The sequence below is a fragment of the Solanum lycopersicum genome, chromosome 6 (genome assembly GCF_036512215.1).
Source record: "Solanum lycopersicum chromosome 6, SLM_r2.1".
In the NCBI taxonomy this organism is placed as follows: Eukaryota; Viridiplantae; Streptophyta; class Magnoliopsida; order Solanales; family Solanaceae; genus Solanum; species Solanum lycopersicum.
In genome coordinates this window covers 40,560,656-40,578,993 of record NC_090805.1, presented here as the reverse complement: position 1 = coordinate 40,578,993, position 18,338 = coordinate 40,560,656, and the positions used below count along the sequence as shown (strand labels likewise).

The 18,338-nt window shown below is 35.7% G+C and overlaps 2 protein-coding genes across 5 annotated transcripts in view; one reads left to right on the top strand and one right to left on the bottom strand.

Annotated features, from left to right (window-relative positions):
* LOC101264334 (kinesin-like protein KIN-7C, mitochondrial) overlaps nucleotides 1-14,437 on the top strand; it is a 24,684-nt gene extending 10,247 nt beyond the window's left edge. For both annotated transcript variants that reach the window (XM_010324633.4, XM_069299249.1), the window contains 19 exons: nucleotides 143-221; nucleotides 1,637-1,704; nucleotides 2,676-2,735; nucleotides 2,933-3,037; nucleotides 3,274-3,378; nucleotides 3,510-3,617; nucleotides 3,718-3,861; nucleotides 4,294-4,476; nucleotides 4,659-4,829; nucleotides 6,287-6,523; nucleotides 7,306-7,446; nucleotides 7,536-7,661; nucleotides 8,794-8,844; nucleotides 8,948-8,995; nucleotides 9,076-9,375; nucleotides 9,494-10,216; nucleotides 12,088-12,177; nucleotides 13,511-13,570; nucleotides 14,136-14,437. In XM_010324633.4, the coding sequence (XP_010322935.2) occupies nucleotides 143-221; nucleotides 1,637-1,704; nucleotides 2,676-2,735; nucleotides 2,933-3,037; nucleotides 3,274-3,378; nucleotides 3,510-3,617; nucleotides 3,718-3,861; nucleotides 4,294-4,476; nucleotides 4,659-4,829; nucleotides 6,287-6,523; nucleotides 7,306-7,446; nucleotides 7,536-7,661; nucleotides 8,794-8,844; nucleotides 8,948-8,995; nucleotides 9,076-9,375; nucleotides 9,494-10,216; nucleotides 12,088-12,177; nucleotides 13,511-13,531 (2,760 nt within the window). In that variant the 3' untranslated portion in view covers nucleotides 13,532-13,570; nucleotides 14,136-14,437. The remainder of the gene's footprint in view (nucleotides 1-142; nucleotides 222-1,636; nucleotides 1,705-2,675; nucleotides 2,736-2,932; nucleotides 3,038-3,273; nucleotides 3,379-3,509; nucleotides 3,618-3,717; nucleotides 3,862-4,293; nucleotides 4,477-4,658; nucleotides 4,830-6,286; nucleotides 6,524-7,305; nucleotides 7,447-7,535; nucleotides 7,662-8,793; nucleotides 8,845-8,947; nucleotides 8,996-9,075; nucleotides 9,376-9,493; nucleotides 10,217-12,087; nucleotides 12,178-13,510; nucleotides 13,571-14,135) is intronic.
* LOC101264637 (aspartic proteinase Asp1) lies at nucleotides 13,899-18,338 on the bottom strand. 3 transcript variants are annotated; one of them, XM_004241992.5, is made up of 9 exons: nucleotides 17,916-18,338; nucleotides 16,474-16,591; nucleotides 16,081-16,307; nucleotides 15,638-15,871; nucleotides 15,418-15,556; nucleotides 15,150-15,344; nucleotides 14,993-15,065; nucleotides 14,654-14,738; nucleotides 13,899-14,559 (listed from the first exon to the last, which is right to left on the bottom strand). In XM_004241992.5, the coding sequence occupies exons 1-9, from the start codon at nucleotides 18,056-18,058 to the stop codon at nucleotides 14,448-14,450; spliced, it is 1,326 nt and encodes a 441-aa protein (XP_004242040.2). In that variant the 5' UTR covers nucleotides 18,059-18,338; the 3' UTR covers nucleotides 13,899-14,447. The 3 variants fall into 3 exon arrangements, with proteins under 3 accessions (XP_004242040.2, XP_010322933.2, XP_069155351.1); XM_010324631.4 differs by having other exon boundaries at nucleotides 17,893-18,237; XM_069299250.1 differs by lacking the exon at nucleotides 17,916-18,338 and adding an exon at nucleotides 16,705-17,536.

Below are 18,338 nucleotides of genomic sequence, written 5' to 3'. Positions count from 1 at the left end.
GGAGGAGGGAGCTTTCTTTTATGAAGTTAGTTCATTAATTACTAAGAAATTGAAGAGCCTTTTTTACTGCTTGATGCAATTAGTTTTCTGGAAAGCTGCTTATTATTCGAAGTTCTAGCTATTTATTTGATGAAAATTGCAGGGGACCTATGTTGAAGGGATCAAGGAGGAAGTTGTTTTGTCTCCTGCTCATGCACTTTCCTTAATAGCATCTGGTGAAGGTTGTAGACATCGTTCTTGTCTCTCTATACTAAAGAAGACATTGCTATCTTTACCTGCACGTAACAAGTCTGTGTTTTTTAAAATCATTGCAGTGAATACTTAATAATTTGTAATACTTTTTGTTATAAGTAATCATATTCTATTGATCAGGAGGTCATGGTTATATTTATAACCATAAAAATGTTTCACGAGAGAATACCTTAGGCAGAGTCTTGGAGATGCATAGAAGTCTGAAAGAAATGCCTATCTTCATAAGTAGGAATGACTATTTTGAAATGAAGAAGAAGAGACTCAATAGGTACAAATGATGGACTTACTAACCAAGCTCTGATACCATACAGAAATATAAAAGAGATAGAAAAGATTTTGAGAATGCTTAGCTTGGTTGTTATCTTATTCCAACCTTTGAGGGTTTAAACAGTGTTAAATTAGGAAAGGTTGATGATACAGTTTTCCTAATTGATACAGAAGAATATGTAATTAACATAACCCACAAATAGAGAGACAGATATCATATATACAGATTCTTACCCATCTTTACCATAGTTACAGAGATTGATATCATATTTACACATTCTCAAACTGTTGTTAACATGATTCTTAATAGAATCAAAGATAGAAAGTAGGCTAGTGTATTGCTAAGAGCTGTTCATCAGTAAGACGTCCTCTAGTAGATGCACATTGCTTCTTGTATGAATTTAACTTATTCTTAAAATTCCCCAACAGCATCCCAAACCATCTTGATTTATGGTTTGTCCAAGTGGTGTACCCAAATAAGAGTAGGAAAAAGTCCCTATGAGCCTATTTAGCCCACCATGATACTTATGTTTCCACCACCTCCACTTTTTGGGTTTCATCTTTCTAAAGGGTGTAATTCAATTTTTTAAGATCTTTCGCCAATTATCAAGTGTTAACTAAAGTGAAACATGGGTTCGTTCTGCTATTTTCAGTTATTTCCGTCCGTTTATGTTGTATGGTTTTAACTTGACTTGTCCTTCAGCATTTAGGCTGTTCAGAAAAATATCCATTTCTCTAGTTTAATCTACTCTAAACAATGTTGGAACCATCTCAAGTATAGTACAAGTTTTTTAGGTTATCAGCTATGTATCATTAAACAACTGGTAACATTTGCTTAGTTGTAGTTTCATCTTCATTTATTTTAGCATGTACTGATAAGTAATGATTTCTTCCCAAAAGATTGTGCCCATCAGACAAGCACCTCCAACAAAAGCAAATCGTGCAGTCCCTTCATTTGCTAATTAATTAGCTTGGTTGGTCTTCTTCAGGACATCTTAAGCATTTATATGACCTTGATATTCTTGCTTTATACCAACTGCTGATTTGTCACCATTTTGCTCTATTCCAAGGCAAACTTCTTAACATGATCTTTGGATTTGATGGCACATTGAAACAGAGCACAGACATGTGGGATCCAACAACTTTAATTTATTGAGCAGTCGGAGCCATACAATATTCACTCTGGTAGTAGCCATATCATTTGTCTTTTAAAACTATATTCTAGTCTATTCTTTGCTTTCAGAGAAGGGCCAAGGATATCTTCTTTGCCGTGTTCTAGCTGACAAGAAATTTACCTGTTGCTAATGATTAGTTGTTGGATATTCATTTGCTAATGATTATTATCTCTCTGTTTTACTGCACTTTTGTGTAAGGCCAGTGCAGTCTAAGTAAGTAAGGGAGGCAAAGAAAACATTTTCTACATAATAGCACAAAACTCAAAATGAATAATTCTGGCACAGATTTTAGGGAAGTACAATGAAGTACCTACCTATATACTCCAATAATATGTTTAGGAACTTGAATATTGAGGGCAATGACAACATCAGTAACTTCAATGTATTATCTTACTTAAGATTGTGCTAGTTGATTAAAGCTACCAGAGTTGGATTCTCAGCCAGAAATTATGGTGTGTACTAAGATAAATGATTGCGTCGTCTTTGACTCAAAATGGAACATTTATGAAATCATCTGTAACTCAGGATTTCTTCACAATACCAAATAATAAAAGCAAAAGATGGTGAACGATACTAGGTCTAAATTTAGTACAGTGGATCTTGCAATTTTGGCTTCACCAATCCTATAAAAACTTCTGGAAAATAGAAACCCTTTTTTATACTCCTCTGCCCTAATTACATCTAACAAGTGATTTGCTCTTTGAGAATCAAACAAGTGTATCTTTGACCAGAATTTTCTTGAGACTTTTGATGTTTTACCACCATATAGCTTCTAACAATGTTTATGTGTTTATGCTATGTTAAATATCATACCATGTCCAATATTCAATTTGATAGTGCAAATTTGACTCGAGGAAAATCATTACGTGGCATCAAATGGGACAAAGGGAATATACACAATCTATTAAGCATCCGTTGTGTAGTTGACAACATAATCAACTTTATGTGAAGAAAGTTCTAACGAGTGGTTTTCTGTGCCAGACAATTGAAAGCAGTTCACGAGGAGGAAATCAAGGGGAGGAAGTGGCACTATCACAACTGGTACCTTGTGTTACTTTTGCCAAATCCTGTTTTTGAAATTTACCTGTTGGCTATTTAATGTTATAGTCCTATAGTTCAGTAAAAATACAGTTTTTCATACTAATGTAGTCATTATGTTGTTCGGGAATTATCATTTATCATTTCGTTCTGTTTTCACTGTGCTGATCATGCATGCTGTACACAAATCTTGTTTGTAGCATCTAATTGACTTGGCAGGCTCTGAAAGTTCCAAGACTGAGACAACTGGGTTAAGGAGGAGGGAAGGTTCATTCATAAACAAAAGTTTACTCACTCTTGGCACTGTAAGATATTTCTTTCCATATTTCTACTCATGAGGGCTTCCCTTGTCTAGATTGATGTCTCCTTCACGTCTTCTTAGGTTGAAAGTTGAAACTATTCTTGAGCATCAAGACAACAGTCCCTCTCATTTCCCCCAGATGGGATGCTGAATTCTCTGTCACAGTGTGCAAAATAATCTATTACTTATTGAGTATTCTGCTGGAATTTGCATATTGACTTACAACAACGGATTATGTAGGTTATATCTAAATTAACAGATGAAAAATCCACTCATATTCCATATCGAGATTCAAAGCTGACACGTCTGTTGCAATCATCACTCAGTGGACATGGTCGAGTTTCTGTAAGTTTTAGTAAATCAGCCCTGCCAGCTGTTGATCATCTGTTTAAGATGTTTTCAAATGTTCTCCTCTGAATTTGAGTTGCATGGACCCCCGCCTAAGCACTGATTCACTCTTTTGGATTTTTCTCAAGCTCATTTGCACAGTAACACCAGCCTCCAGCAACACAGAGGAAACGCACAACACCTTGAAATTTGCATATCGAAGTAAGCATGTGGAAATAAAAACATCACAAAATAAGGTGAGATTATGAGCGGATGTATAAGGAGCAAAGTTATATTGCTATAACAGAACCATCCAAGCGCTGCAAGTATATCTCTTATGTGATTTGACCATTTCAGATTATAGACGAGAAGTCTCTCATCAAAAAGTATCAGAGAGAAATATCCTGTTTGAAAGAAGAGCTTGATCTTCTAAAGCGTGGCATTATGGAAAATCAGAAAGTGGGGCCCAGTCAAGATGATCTGGTTAATCTGAAACTCCAGGTACATCACATCCTTACACACCAGCTTACTTGTTAATCTGAAGCTTCAGAAAACCCGTTTATAGAAATAGTGCTAGTAACTATTTTGTCCAACTGATCCATGTCCGTATCAACAGAGACTCATGTGGACCTAGAGCTCATGGAGCTCATCAATAATCTTTTTGCTTGCTTATTAGAAAAAGACTTGCCCTGATTCCTCTCTCTCCATAGGGTATGCATTATGCAGCAAGGGATGGAACACCAATTTGCAGAGGAAAAACGCCTTTTTTGTATAAATTGTTAGGCAGCTATATGAAACCCTAAACAGAAATAAAATGCTGCAATCATTTTAAAATATACACAAAATAAAAGGCAGCTTCCCAGGATATTATGGCTTATTTCACATGCCCATTCAAGTGGTTTATATTCATCATTATTTTTACATGTGATGCAGTTGGAAGCTGGGCAGGTGAAGTTACAATCACGATTGGAAGAGGAGGAACAAGCAAAAGCAGCATTGATGGGAAGGATTCAAAGATTAACCAAATTGATCTTAGTTTCCACCAAAAGTACAATGCCACCTAGTATCCATGAAAAGCTTGGCCACAGGCGCAGACATTCTTTTGGAGAAGATGAGGTAGCAGCTAGCTTCTTATACTTGATGTGCTGACTAATAATCTAACTGACAATACTTCGTGTTGCACAAGTATTGAAGACATAATACCAGATATGAGAACACTTCACTTTGCTGCATGAATGTATTCATATGATGATAAAGTTTTCTCAGCATTTTCATGTTTATCTTCATTGATTATGCAGCTAGCTTACTTACCGGATAGAAAACGAGAGTACATGATTGACGAGGACGCTGGAAGCATTGATTCCGAAATATCAGCCGATGGAAGAGAGGGTGTCATAAACCTTGATGAATTGGTCAAAGATTTCAGAAGAAACAGAAAGAGAGGGATGCTTGGCTGGTTCAAGTTAAAAGTACATTTCTAATATTTCTTCATACTCTTCATAGATGTGTGGTATAAGACCTTGTTAGAACATGACAAGTCACTAGTGTGCCATATAAGTTTCTAATGCTACTGCAACAGTGAATCTTAGTCATTGATTTTCTGCTGGTAAAATAAAAGGTGAATGTTTCCTATTCAGAAATCAATGAAAACAAGTTTAGAAGTACAAGAATCGGCGTATGTATTGTTGGGCGCAAATGATTCAACTCTTAAGAAATAGTTAACTAGATATAAGAAGAGTATGAGATTGATGGACAACAGGTGGATGCATTTTTTCTGGTTGGCATACTTTTCAGATAGCAAGAATATCCACCATTTCACTTTGGGGGGTTGGTATTGTGTTTCTCATACCAAGACTTGGGATAGAAGAATAAATTTGTTATTGCATGAAATCGAATATTATTGTGAGAACTATAAGGTAGATTGTGTAGTACTAATGACGAAACAAAAAAATAAAAAGAAACAATATGAGAAAACAAGGAGAGCTAAGATGAAGATGGAGGGCAAAGTAAACGTTTATGTAGTGTCATACAAGAAAGATACATTGAATAAGCTAAATTTTTTGTAAGGTGAGTAATCTTATTAATGTTGGAGAAGTTCCGTATATAGAAGTATGCTAAGAAGTAGAGAATCCTTGACCAAAAATATGGTTCTCGACAAGATAACCCTATCATCTATACAATCAAGAACCTCATGGTTGCATCAAACCAAATCTAGGGACACGAGGCCACTCCTAACATGCACAGCATCGTTCTCGACCCCTTCAAAATTTCTCATTGTCCTCTCCTTCCACACTACCCATATAAGATCTAGTGAAGCTACATTGATCCCATGCCTTGAGTCTTCTCTTCCTTCCTCTGAAAACCTAGCTATACCTGTCTCCTTTACTATTCTCACTTTCTCAGCATGACCTGTTGTACTTGAAGACCCAACTAACATGTAAGATTATCCTCATATTCTCTGCAGTCAATATCACTCCCTAGCAGCCGAAGTGCAAAAATAAACACGCTTTTCTGTGCCCTCTTCATATCCAAATTGAAAGGTGCAGAGAGCCCACTCCATTCCTTACCAATAGTATATGCTAGTATGATTTGTCTGGGAACTGTTTGTCTATCCCCTTCTCCCAAATCCACTTATCATGCATGGTTGAATAAGTTAGATGAAGGATCAAAAGTGGACAAGAAAAAAACATAATAATAGCACTGTAAGTATTAGAATTTTATCCTGTTTGTCCTTCCACTATGATATGTGCAAAGAATGATTCTTACTCAGAAGTTATCTTTTAAAAACTCTGCCAAATTATGATGATAATTCCTTTCTCTAGAAATACTCTGTTCTAAAATACTAAAGATTCACTGTCTCGTATGATATCACACGGAAGACATTTGACTCATTGAACAACATACTAATAAATTGTTGATGTTGCAGAAGCCTGAAAATGTGATTATATCATCATCAAATGCTGATACTGAAAGCTCTGCAAGTGGTTCCCCTGCATCTTCATTGAAGTCATTGCAAAGTAGAGTTACATTCAGTGATGTGAAGGAAGGGCGGAGAAGATCTGTTAGTAAGCGAGGGGATGATGCTCCAGCAGTAGATTTTGTTCCGGATAGAACCCAAGCAGGTGATTTGTTTAGTGCAGCAACTGGAGGTCGGCTTCCACCAGTAAGTTCTTCCTTTGTTGTTTTGATTTCTGGTGATGTGACATAAAGAATGAAGAAATCCACATTGAAAATCTTTTTGTACAAATTAGTTTGTCTTGGATACATGCTGTAATTAGATGACATGTCCCACTTGGTTTCTGCTCTGCATCCAACCCCTTCAATTTGAGTTTTTCCTCTAATATTTAAAAAAATTTATTTCTATACAACTTATGTTTTTATAAATTTTAAAGATGGCTGTTGCCCGTTCTTATGCTACTTATCTTAACCCGTGATTTTCTTCAATTCTTGTGTGACAAGATGTGTTCTCTGGTCCTCCTTAGCGTCTTCATTTACTGTAGGACATATCAAATATTTATCTGTGGCAGGAGGCATCAAACTCATCTATATTATGTTGCAAGAGTTAGATTGCATGGTTACAAATGCATTTTCGATATGGTCAATCTTCAATTGAAGCAGTTGGATTTAAAGGTGATTTTTAAAAATAGGTAGAGATGAAAGGCTGTGTTTAGAGATCTGCTTATTTTTTTTCGTCGGAAGTAATTAATTTAATGAACTTATTACGGTGCCTATAAGGTGAGATCAAAATTTCACTTTAGGTAAAAGATAAATGGAAATGTACAATGGCTTCCAGGTTTGAGTATGCATGGTTTCCAGAATCATTTTTTTGTGCACTGTCACGTTAATTAATGCTAAATCTGTCAGCTTGTATGCAATTTCTGGATAATGATTTTACAGTCGTCCTCTGCTTATAACTCTGCTAGGATGCTCAATCTTCTTTTGCAGACTGGGACCACTATAACTGATCAAATGGATCTTCTTCACGAGCAAGTGAAGATGCTAGCTGGCGAGGTTGCATTATGTGTTAGTTCTCTTAAACGAGTATCAGAGCAAACAGTTAAGAGTCCTGGGGACTTGCAACTTCAGGTTAGTAAATTGTCAAGATTGAACTTTATATTATTTTTCCAGATATAATGGATACTAATCTATGCCTATGTATTTGTTTCTATGATTAGGAGCAAATGCGAAACCTAAAGGATGAAATAAGAGAAAAAAAGCTCCAGATACGTATTCTGGAGCAACGCATGGTTGGATCAGTGGAAAGGATGCCACAGGGCTCAATCAATATTGAGATATCTCAGGTAAATTTGAAAAAAAAAAGTGATGCACAAATACTTATAATCTATTTAGAAAACCTTTGGAGTTCCATAGGAGCATACATACTTCTAGTGAACCTCTGAACCTAATCCAGAATGAGCCTAAATTGATTAAGTCCAGAATCATCAAGCAATGTTGTGATGGATGTATGACCAATGTGATTTGCTTGGAATTGGGCGAAGTCCAGTAAATCCTACTCTTTCACTTTTCTTGCACTTGTTTGTTTGGTTCTTAATGGGGTAGGTTCCACTGGTCTCCCAATTTGAGATAGAACTTGTCCCTTTCTGAAGGCTTTGTTTGATCTTCTTGGGCTCATTTCTTGTCATATTTCACTTCCATCTTCGGCAGTACTCTTCTTAGAACATATTTTTAAAGAATCTTTGAGTTTCTAAAATGACCCTTAACCTAGGTCGAAAAAATTCCTCGGGGATAAAATTCCCAATGATCGTACAAGTCCTCGGATCAAATAAATCTAGCATCCAACCCAAGACCTCAAGGCAATGGATTTATGCTTTTGTGAGAAATGGCAGAATTTGATACAAGCATGTTGTTATGTAATGAAGACTTTGAAGTGCTTGTGGGTGGGAATAGTCTAGGACCATTTAAACCCCTTCAGAAATCTCTAAGCTACCGATTAGGAACAGATGCTGCATTCTTTAATACACTCCTACACGTGTAATTTCTTTAGGGTTTCTATGTGGATGATTTTGCTTTTTAAGTAGTGAGAAGAGGCTCGACAGAAGCAGGCCTGAAATAAACGAGAGCTCAACAAGTTAATGATTTGGCCTGGAGCATTATTGAAAGCTTGATGGTCTAAGTTGAGACAGAGAAGCCCAGAGTGAGAGAAAGCATATCATGTAAAATTTGAACATCCAACATGAAATTTGAAGGCAATGGATGGAGTAGCACATGATCATTTAAACCCCTTTGGAAGTCCCTATTTATTGAGGTGTCCAACTCCTAGACCAAACAAGAGAGTTAGAGGGATGGAATAACAAAAGGTTATGTTAGTCCCATCTGTTGTATGATGCATCCCAAGCCCATGTCAAATTTCTTACGATGAGTAATTTCTTATCACATAATGGCATTTGAATTCTGATCTTCACTCAAATGTAGGCGTTGTCCAAGCTAGCTACTCAACTAAATGAAAAGACTTTTGAGCTGGAGGTATGGTCAGCTCTTTGAGCTCGTATTAGACTCGATAATTTGACATTAATTACCTAGTTAAATGTTGCTGGACTAACTCAATTTAGTTTGTCGTCATGATAAGATTAAATCTGCAGACAACAGGGTACTGCAAGAGCAACTAAAATTGAAGGTAGATTTTGTAGTCTTTCTATGATCTCCATTTAGATGTCACATTCTACTGAACTCTAATAAAAATCGTTGGTCTTGAAGATGATGGAGAATTCTGAGATGCAAGAAACTATCCTTCTACTGAGGCAACAACTTGTATCAGAAAAAAGTTTTAAATGCCAGCAGCAGGATGCAGACCATGACGCTGCCACACTTGCAGCGTATTCGGAGGGATCTATAGAAGCTAAATTTGAAAGGGAGACTGGGGCTCATTCATATGAAGAGAGACTTACAAATGAAAACATACAAACTAGTAATATGAGATTAAATAAAAAGTTTGTGCATGAAGTCTCGAATGACTCTAGTGTTGATGCACTTCTGAACTCTCAGCTTCTTTCAATGGTAAGCTTTCCTTCAATTGATATGCTTTTGATGTAAATGTTGTAATGTAATATAATATAATGTTTGTGTGTGTATATATATATATATGTATGTATAATCATGTTTTTCTTCCACTTAGACTGCAGAAATAGAGTCCCTGAAACAAGAGAAAGAGCAAATTATTGAGGAGAAGGAAGCCTTAGAAATTCACGATCAAAAGCTAGCTGAGGAAGCTTCTTATGCAAAAGAGTTAGCGGCGGCGGCAGCAGTAGAACTTCGGAACTTAGCTGAAGAGGTAACTAAGCTTTCCTACGCAAATACCAAACTTGCTGCTGAGAAAGATGCACCTTGCAAAAATAGCTGCTGTCAGAGATCTGTTTCATTTGATATGAAGCAAAATGTTGATGGTGGAGGTTGGCCTGATGCACATGGTAGGAAGTCAGAAGATTGTTTATCAGTGGATGAGTTGGAGCAAGAACTGAATGCGCGACACCAAAGAGAAGCTTCTTTGGTTGCTGCATTGTATGAGAGAGATAAAATAGAAAGTGAACTGCGTAAACAACTTGATGAAACAAAGAAGCGAGAAGAAGATATGGAGAATGAGCTTGCCAATATGTGGGTACTTGTTGCGAAGATGAGGAAATCTGGTCCTGTTTCCCAGACTGTCTCATTTGAGGGGTCGGATGTGTCTAATATCTTGGAAGCAAAATCAAGAAATGACATCTCCTTGTCCAAAGATAAAAAAGTTAGCGAAACATTTGAAAATATTCCTGCTGTGGATACATCAGAAGAACTGAAGGTTCGTTACCATAAGGAAAGGAAAAGGTGCAAGGAACTAGACGATTTAGTTTCAAGATTAAAGGTATTTCTTTTCTCATTTCCATGCCTTATTTAAGTTGGTGCCTCTAATTAATATGCATTTTTCCAGTACCTTCTTGCTATTACCTCACCGTGTGTGTAGAGCTAAGTATGGAATTGAGAGTTCTAATGAACTCAAATAAAGAAGAACTGCTTAATAAACTTTGCAAGAGCTGAACAAGGGAGGGTGCGTGGGTGAACTTTTCACATTAAATCAAAGATTAAAGAGATTCATCCATGAAACTGAAATCAGGAATGCAACTAACCAACTCAGTGAACATTGTAGCTAGCTAATTCTGCTAACTATAAACACTTCCATCAAATGACTATTATTCGGTTTTCCTTTGCTTCTGAACTTCTCTACTGTTATGTTTCTTCTACTCTTTATAATCATCAATTATAAATGTTAAACGTGAGTCTATGCATTAAAAAATTAAATGTGATAGCTATTAAAAAAAGCTACCAAAATTACATAGATAAAATCTACCTAGAATCCTAATTCTTGAATCCAATTCCATTGATCTCAATTTAGCATACACAAATGTTAAAGAGTTTAAGAATATGAATAAGCATATTGTTAAGAGCGAAGGACTTGTTCCATTATCAGTTTCATACTCTTTCACAAATGTGAATAGGCATTCTGTTCAAATCTACTTACTTCTAGAAGAGTATGAAACTGACAAGAAGTGAAAGAGTTAACTGCATTATTATATGAGTTCAATCAAGAATACAAAATGATTCTGCATGCTAAACTTCATGCATTATTTATCTTATTATATAAAGAATATAAGAAAATGAATGACTCAATTTATTATAGAAATAGTGGAGAGAATTGCTTTTAATGTGGCTACTTTAATATGCTATGTTTCCCTTATTTTTATTAGAATGTATGATTCCATCTTGTAGAAAAATTTTGTCGTAGTACTTTTTGCTTATAGGGTAAAAAGTTTGTTTAGTGATTTGCTAGAGTATTCGATTAATGTAATAATTTATCAATTTAATAAATCAAGTTACAAATGTATTGAATGTTAAATAATGATCTTCCGAACAATATGAAGAGACATGCTAAATATAGCATTCTTATTATTCAAAAAGTAATACACAATTCAGATTTCTTAAAAGATCTGAAAAACGTTTAAAAGATCTTTAAAACGTGAGAAAAAGTAATCTAAATGCCATGATCGCTTTTTGAAGAAGTGATTTCAAGAAGTAACAACATCATATGCAACCAAGCAACTCGAAGACATTGAAAAATATTATTAAAGAAGCATTGTTTCTCATTTCCAAGAAGGATCAAATATACCTAAGTATTTATAGTCCTAATTTATAGACCCTTGTGATCCCAAATAGCTGTTATTAAGACTAAGAAACTTGAAAACATAATGCCTTTTACATTCTCTGACATTATTATGATATGTAACCTTCACATGATCAATAATTAGAAGAAGCTTAAGCGTCATATATGTCATTTAGCTATGTGAGCTACTTAATTACCATTTAGTTGATTCATTGTACTACAATATGTATAGGTTAAATTTATCTGTATTAGGATTAGCTAAGGGTATATTTACTTGTAGAGTGCAAAATATTCATTTAATGCATTGTAATTTTATTTTTAGGTGATGGTAAAACGGTTGTTCAATATTTAATGGACGTTGTGGTTCAACTTTGGGTCTTTCTACTTTTGGATTAAAATAATATGATAACTTATATTTTCTGTAAATTGTGCGCTTCAATTTGAAGAACTACGAGATTGCTTCTTGCCTAAAGACTGGAAGCTTGTTGTGTGTTGTACACTTCACTCAAGACACAATGTCATCAATCTGTCATTTATTTGGACATTACAAGATGAATCACATTTTTATTGAATTTTAGGGTGATGATTTGGGTGGCTTGGATATTAATGCTCTCGAAGAGCTCCAAAGCCTTCATGTTGAGGCCATTACCAAGATTTGTCGTGCAAAGGTTAGAGCGCTCCTGTCCCTGCACTAAATTTATTGATTGACTGGCTGAACAGGAGATGTTCGTTTTTCTACTTTATATGTGGTTCTGTTAAAAATCCTTTTATTAATTATTGCTATATGTTATTCATACCGTCTTGCAAGCATTACTGTCTTAAGTTGCATCTACTAGGAAGGATAGAGGATGTTTTGAGTAGGAATATATGCTCTATTAGAAAAGACAGTCCTAGATAACATGTCTAATGATTATATGATTATTCAGCAAACTCAAGACACTTCAGGGACACTTTAGTATTCTCAGTATTAGGTTCTTTAGATAGGAACCTCCTTAGCAATTCAAATATTTGAAAGTTAAATAAATAATTAAGTGAAATGTCTGCATGCCTGTGGAACAACCTCACAGATTGACATCTGTAGGATACATGAACATGTCTACATAAAAGGTGATTTTCAGGGTTGAAATATTAAAGCAGTTTTTGGCATCCTCATAATCCATCTTTGAAAGCTTTCTCCAAGACTTGGCTTGTAGATTGCAGTGTAGCTGGGAGCTATTTGTTCATTACCTGGGGTAGTTTCAGCTCGACTGTTGAAATGTTGTGCAGAAAACATTTATTCATGCGTTTTTACCTGTTTAATTGCAGGTTAAAACTTATTATTTCACTGCTTTATGGTTATTGTTGTCTAGAAAAATGTGTTATTGTACCCAATGTTATCCCACCAGTAGGGTCTGGGGAGGGTGGTATAAATGCAGCCTTACACCCCTACCTAGTGAAAGTAGAGGTTGTTTCCGAAGAACTCTTGGACCAAGGATGTGCAGTGACTCATAGTTCCTTTTACTTCTTATTTTTCCGCGAGGGTTTTGTTGCATTGAGCAAATGTCTACGGCTGTTCATTAGATTTGTTACATCCTGGAACTTGGCCAGCTGATCCATCATCTTTCCAGGATGTTGGGATTATTGAAGCTACAGCTGTTTTAGATGAGGGCATCAAGTTTTCTTATGATATACACGTCCTAAAAAGTCCGGCCTTCCGGGAGCAATATAATAAAAGTTAGTACACATTTATATCGAGAATATCCGATTAGGCTTTGTTGGTGTATGGTATTAGGTGTTAATGAATTGGCATGTTGTATTCGGTTGTCGAGACAATCTTCTCAGCATATTCAAATGGCCTTCTCCAAGTACATTGGCTCACCTCTTGTTTTCCTCTCAGGAAGATCTAGAAGGGGGATAATTATTTTATAATTTGTTGCAACTGAAAAAATATGTTAAAATGAATTTTAGTTTTTCTTTTTGCACTTGGGACTCACAATGGCATTTGTTTCTTTGAAAATGCAGTGCTTGGTTGATGTTCTATAGCATTTTACTTGGGAGTTCCTGAACTTTCTGACACCTAAGGTGAGCTTGCCACAGCTCAAGCAAATATACGTTCTTCTTTCTTAGTACTCTCCAACGGGCTGATGATCTTTACTCTGGAGATTGATATGTTATTTGGTCCCTATGATTAATTAAGTAAATGCATAAGTAAAGATAATAACATGATCTAAAACCCTCCATTTTTTGAAAATGCATTGCATTTTCCCTGTTAAGATAACTGAGTATAGCAGACCAAATAAGATTATCTTCGTCTCCAAGCTGTTCAGAAATGTGTTCCTTCCTCATGTGTATTCCATATTTTTTTTTAGAAGTAAAATTCAGATATCCAGAAACTACTCAACCAGACCAATTGTACTACAAGTTGTAATTTTCTTTATATCAAAATGGCAAAAGAATACATATTTAAGTGTAGATGAAAAATTTACTTAGGATCTTAAGAAGCCAAAAATATCAAAGGCAACACTAGTATTATTTATTTGAAAGATGAATTATGTGTTTCAACTTTCAACACTACACTAATATTAGATACAACCCTCTCAAGAAATTGTTTTCACTATGTCTAATACATAGTTTCCATTTCTGACAGGTATTACGCCAAATTGCATCAACTCAATTGCAGTTGTAAATGGCCCAAACCTTATATTAGAAGCAGACACAACTGGGGCTCAAAGTGTATAGCTAACTGAGACTCAAAATCTCAAAGCTGGGAGATGATCTTGTGATGTAGGCTGAACCTCTACTACTGTATGTATTTGGGATACACCCAATAACTTTGATGTAGGTCATAGGGAACATTTCAGTAATATATTTGTACTCTCAATGACTTGGCAATTATACTTTTTGCACTAAACATTTACAGAAAATGGCATCAACGCCACATTAGCTTCACTTTGTCACCTTATTTCTGCTTCTGCTTCAAAGAGTCAAACTTCGCAGGGCATGTCCCTTTGTTTAGTCCTATGTTGGCAGGGTATGCATCATAATAATCTTCGCCATGGTCACGACTGATGCTGTTCATGAAAAGAAAAAGTTTATGCCGGGTAATGTACTAACCTCGTCATGTAAAAAGCAAGAAAATGTATGATCAGAGTTTATGGAGTTTACGGAAACTTGTTGCAGTTTGCTGGATGCCATCCAATCTGTTTTTTCTCGTTATCGTATATCACCATTTTGTCTAGTAGAGAAATATCTGTCGGGTGAAAAGAATGAACAGAATTAGAAATATCAAGTGCACAAAGAACTTGGACACAAACCCTATTTAAAAAAACTAGTGCTCTCCTTGATTATTTATGCAGATTAAGAACTGAATTTGCTCTTCATTTTGTCAAATACTTTTAAACATTATGAAAAAGCAACTCTGCAAGCATGTACATTTAACACAGGCCATTGTCTCTGAGACTAACTGATTTTCTGAATGTGTTATTTTAAGCAGCACTTACGTACCTCCAATCAGATTATGATTTTCTAATCCGACTTCTGTACCGTTCAGTATTCCCAGGCATACATTACCATGCTCCTGAGATACCGCGAGGGAAAAATTAGTCTTTGAAATCATCCAACCATAATTCAATGCCTAGGGAACATTTGAGAAGGTGCTTACAGTAACAATAAGATAGGCCTCAGGCAGAAGCTGAAATTTAACATTCTTGGCTTTCATGAAACTCAGTGTAAACGGCTTGAAGTAGATCGTGGCATCATTAACAGATTTGAAGGGCTTGGAACCACTCCAGCAGACGGGAAGGCTTTTGTCATCCGTTGCATCAGTCAGCTGCTTTGCATTTATGTTTTTCTTTATCTGAAGACAGATTATTATAGAGCACTGAAAAGGATTAAACATTTAGGACTATAACAACACTTCCCCAACTTACCGAAGATAGAAAAATATCATAAGCTTTCGAACTAAAGTAAGTGAAGGTACTTCCACTGTCAAAAATAATTGGAAGACTCTTGATTCCTGTGGCCTGCCCGTCAAATAAGAGCTCTGCTGGTCCCAAAGAGTAGTGCTTTCTGAAATCATAGAAATGCATCAGTTTTTTCATCAAGTTCCAAGCTGCGGATACTAACCCTATAACATAACAGAGAACATACTCCGAAGATGTTTGCTCTATTGGTCTCCAAGCAATTTCAGAAGAGGGAAGAACATCATCACCGAAGAAAAGAAACCCTCCACCTTGCGCACTCAAACAGTGACCAACTACATTTCTGATATAACCCAAGCCACTCAATTGCGATATGATGCTTGATTTTCCATAGGCAAGACCAAGAACTCCATCTGTAAAAGGTGAATGAGTAGAAACTGGCACTTCTTGACTGTAACCACAACTGTAGAATGACTTAATTCAGTTTTTTTGGCAAGTCAAAAACTTTCAATGATAAACACCAACTTGGTGTCAAAATTTTGTGAAAGAAAACTCAATCAGGAGTTTATAAATTAAAAGCATCCGATTTTTAATAATGAACAAGTGAAAGAAACAGAAGGCCTCACGAGTTCAATTTTAAGGTCAACTACAAGTACTATAAATGTTTCTCACCCAAATATTAGATGAGGAGCAGCAGTGCTACCATTGGTGAATCTTAGTACAAATGTGTCTTTAACCAGCACTCCCAAGGATGAACCACTATCTGCATACGCAACCTCATAGTCGCATTGCTCATTAGGGTCGTGACAAGGATGGCTCTCAGGCCAGTGAAGGGACGTGCATACAGGATCCTTACATGTGACAACATTTCTATGTGGTTTGTAAAGATTGTGAGGGGCCTGCAAGGTGCATATTCTAGATATTCAGACAAACATAGACTAGTGCTTAAGGGTTGGAACATGATTCAATTTTAAAGTATACAAAGATCAGATACATTGATGATCTTTCAGGCTGAATTTTACTTCAAAGATTTAAGTTACAGACAAGGAAAAGGGAGTAATTTACCGGGGAGCATTTTGCACAAGGTGCATCACACTGCAGCCAAGTTAGGTCACTACCAGTGTCTATATCGAAAAAGTAAGGTTTGGGGGGTCGGCCAACCTCAAGTGTCACTTGATAATACCTGCACGTAAAGAGACCACCTGGATTTAGAAGAAAGAACAGATATAGAAAATTCAAGAGTATTTCAAAGTTTTGAATAGAGAAAAAAATGAATTGCCAGATCTTAAAACATACAAATAATCCTTTTCTTTTGGTCCTTTCATGACGAAGGTGTATGGGCAGCTAACATGCACCTCGACTAATCGACCTCTACCTCTCAAGCCTCACTGCCTACCAACACTTAGACATGGTCTCTTTTTTACCTTATTTGAGATCTGAACCTAGGCATTCCATGGTTGATTGGTGGTAGTAGATAAAAACATCTTACTTAATTTAGAACTCGCACCCCCTGCTCGCAAGACCCCTATAAAATTACACATCAGTAACAATACTAGTTCATGAGAAAACAGAAAAATCCCCACAGTTAGCACTCTTCTGGAAGCTTCAAATCAATCACAAGACTCGCAACTTACCTTGTAGCTCTTGTATTTTCATTTAATTTCCTCTCATATATCTAAGATTTAGAACTCTTATTGCTCATAATTATAAGTATAACTAGGACATTGTACCAGATATACTAATCCTCTTGTCTTCTCTAACCCAATTCCCAAATTCACACACTCAATTTCTATCCAATCACCAAACCATAAAAGCATAAAAAAACGAGTATTACTATACCAGTTAACTAAAGCAGTACAAAACAAAACCAGTGATTAAATCTCCCATTCCTTTGAAAAGCACAATTAGACACCTAATCACTAAACAAACATCCATGACTTATCACTAAACCAGTACTAATTAAAACCCTTCAAGAATTGATGAACTTCAATAAGAATAAACAAAGTACATTCACAATCAAAACACCCCAAATTAATAATAACAGACAAAGAAGATGCTTTAGAAGAAAAATGATACTACAACACAACTTTTCAAGAATGGGTGAACTTCAATCAAGAATAAACAAAGTACATTCACAACCAAAACCCCCCAAATTAATAACAGCAGAGAAATAAGATACTTTAAAAGAAAAATGATACTACAACACAACTTTTCAAGAATGGGTGAACTTCAATCAAGAATAAACAAAGTACATTCACAACCAAAACCCCCCAAATTAATAACAGCAGAGATAGATGACAGTTTAGAAGAAAAATAATACTACAACACAACTTTTCAAGAATTGGTGAACTTCAATCAAGAATAAACAAAGCTCATTCAAAATCAAAAAACACCCAAATTAATGAAAACAGATATAGATGATACTGTAGAAGAAAGATGACACCACAACACAACATTTCAAGAATTTATGAAGTTCAATCATACATTAGAAAGAAAGAGAGGAATACCCAACAGGATACACATTTCCAGCTAGAGGGAACACAAGAGAAGAACCAGATTTTAACTGCTTCTTCCATATGGGAAAATTAAAAGCAGAAAAGCAGCTTTCCAATAGTAGCAGAAAGTGCAGCACTAACAAAATCACTTTCATGATGATTTTGGAGCAAAAATCGAAAAGGGATTGGGGCAAAATACTTTCTTGATCTCCAAAAGCTAAGCAAAAAGTTCAATTCATGCTAAAGGAGAACAAGAAAAGAGTTTTGGGGATGGGTTCATTTTTCTTTGATTTTGTAAGTTTCATATTTCCAAAATAAGCTTAGCAAAAACAAATTGTACTAAGATAATGTTTTTTCTATTTTGGAAGGATTTGTTAACTCTCAAAAAACATATAGTAGTAATAACCCATAAAATAACTTACTAAATTATATTCC

Coding starts and splice junctions, on each gene's coding strand:
- LOC101264637 (XM_004241992.5), bottom strand. CDS start 18,058: ATGAAAGTGATTTTGTTAGTGCTGCACTTTCTGCTACTATTGGAAAGC. Junction 15,557..15,637: donor ATAGAGCAAACATCTTCGGA/GTATGTTCTCTG, acceptor CTATGATTTCAG/AAAGCACTACTCTTTGGGAC. Junction 15,345..15,417: donor ATGATATTTTTCTATCTTCG/GTAAGTTGGGGA, acceptor ATCTGTCTTCAG/ATAAAGAAAAACATAAATGC.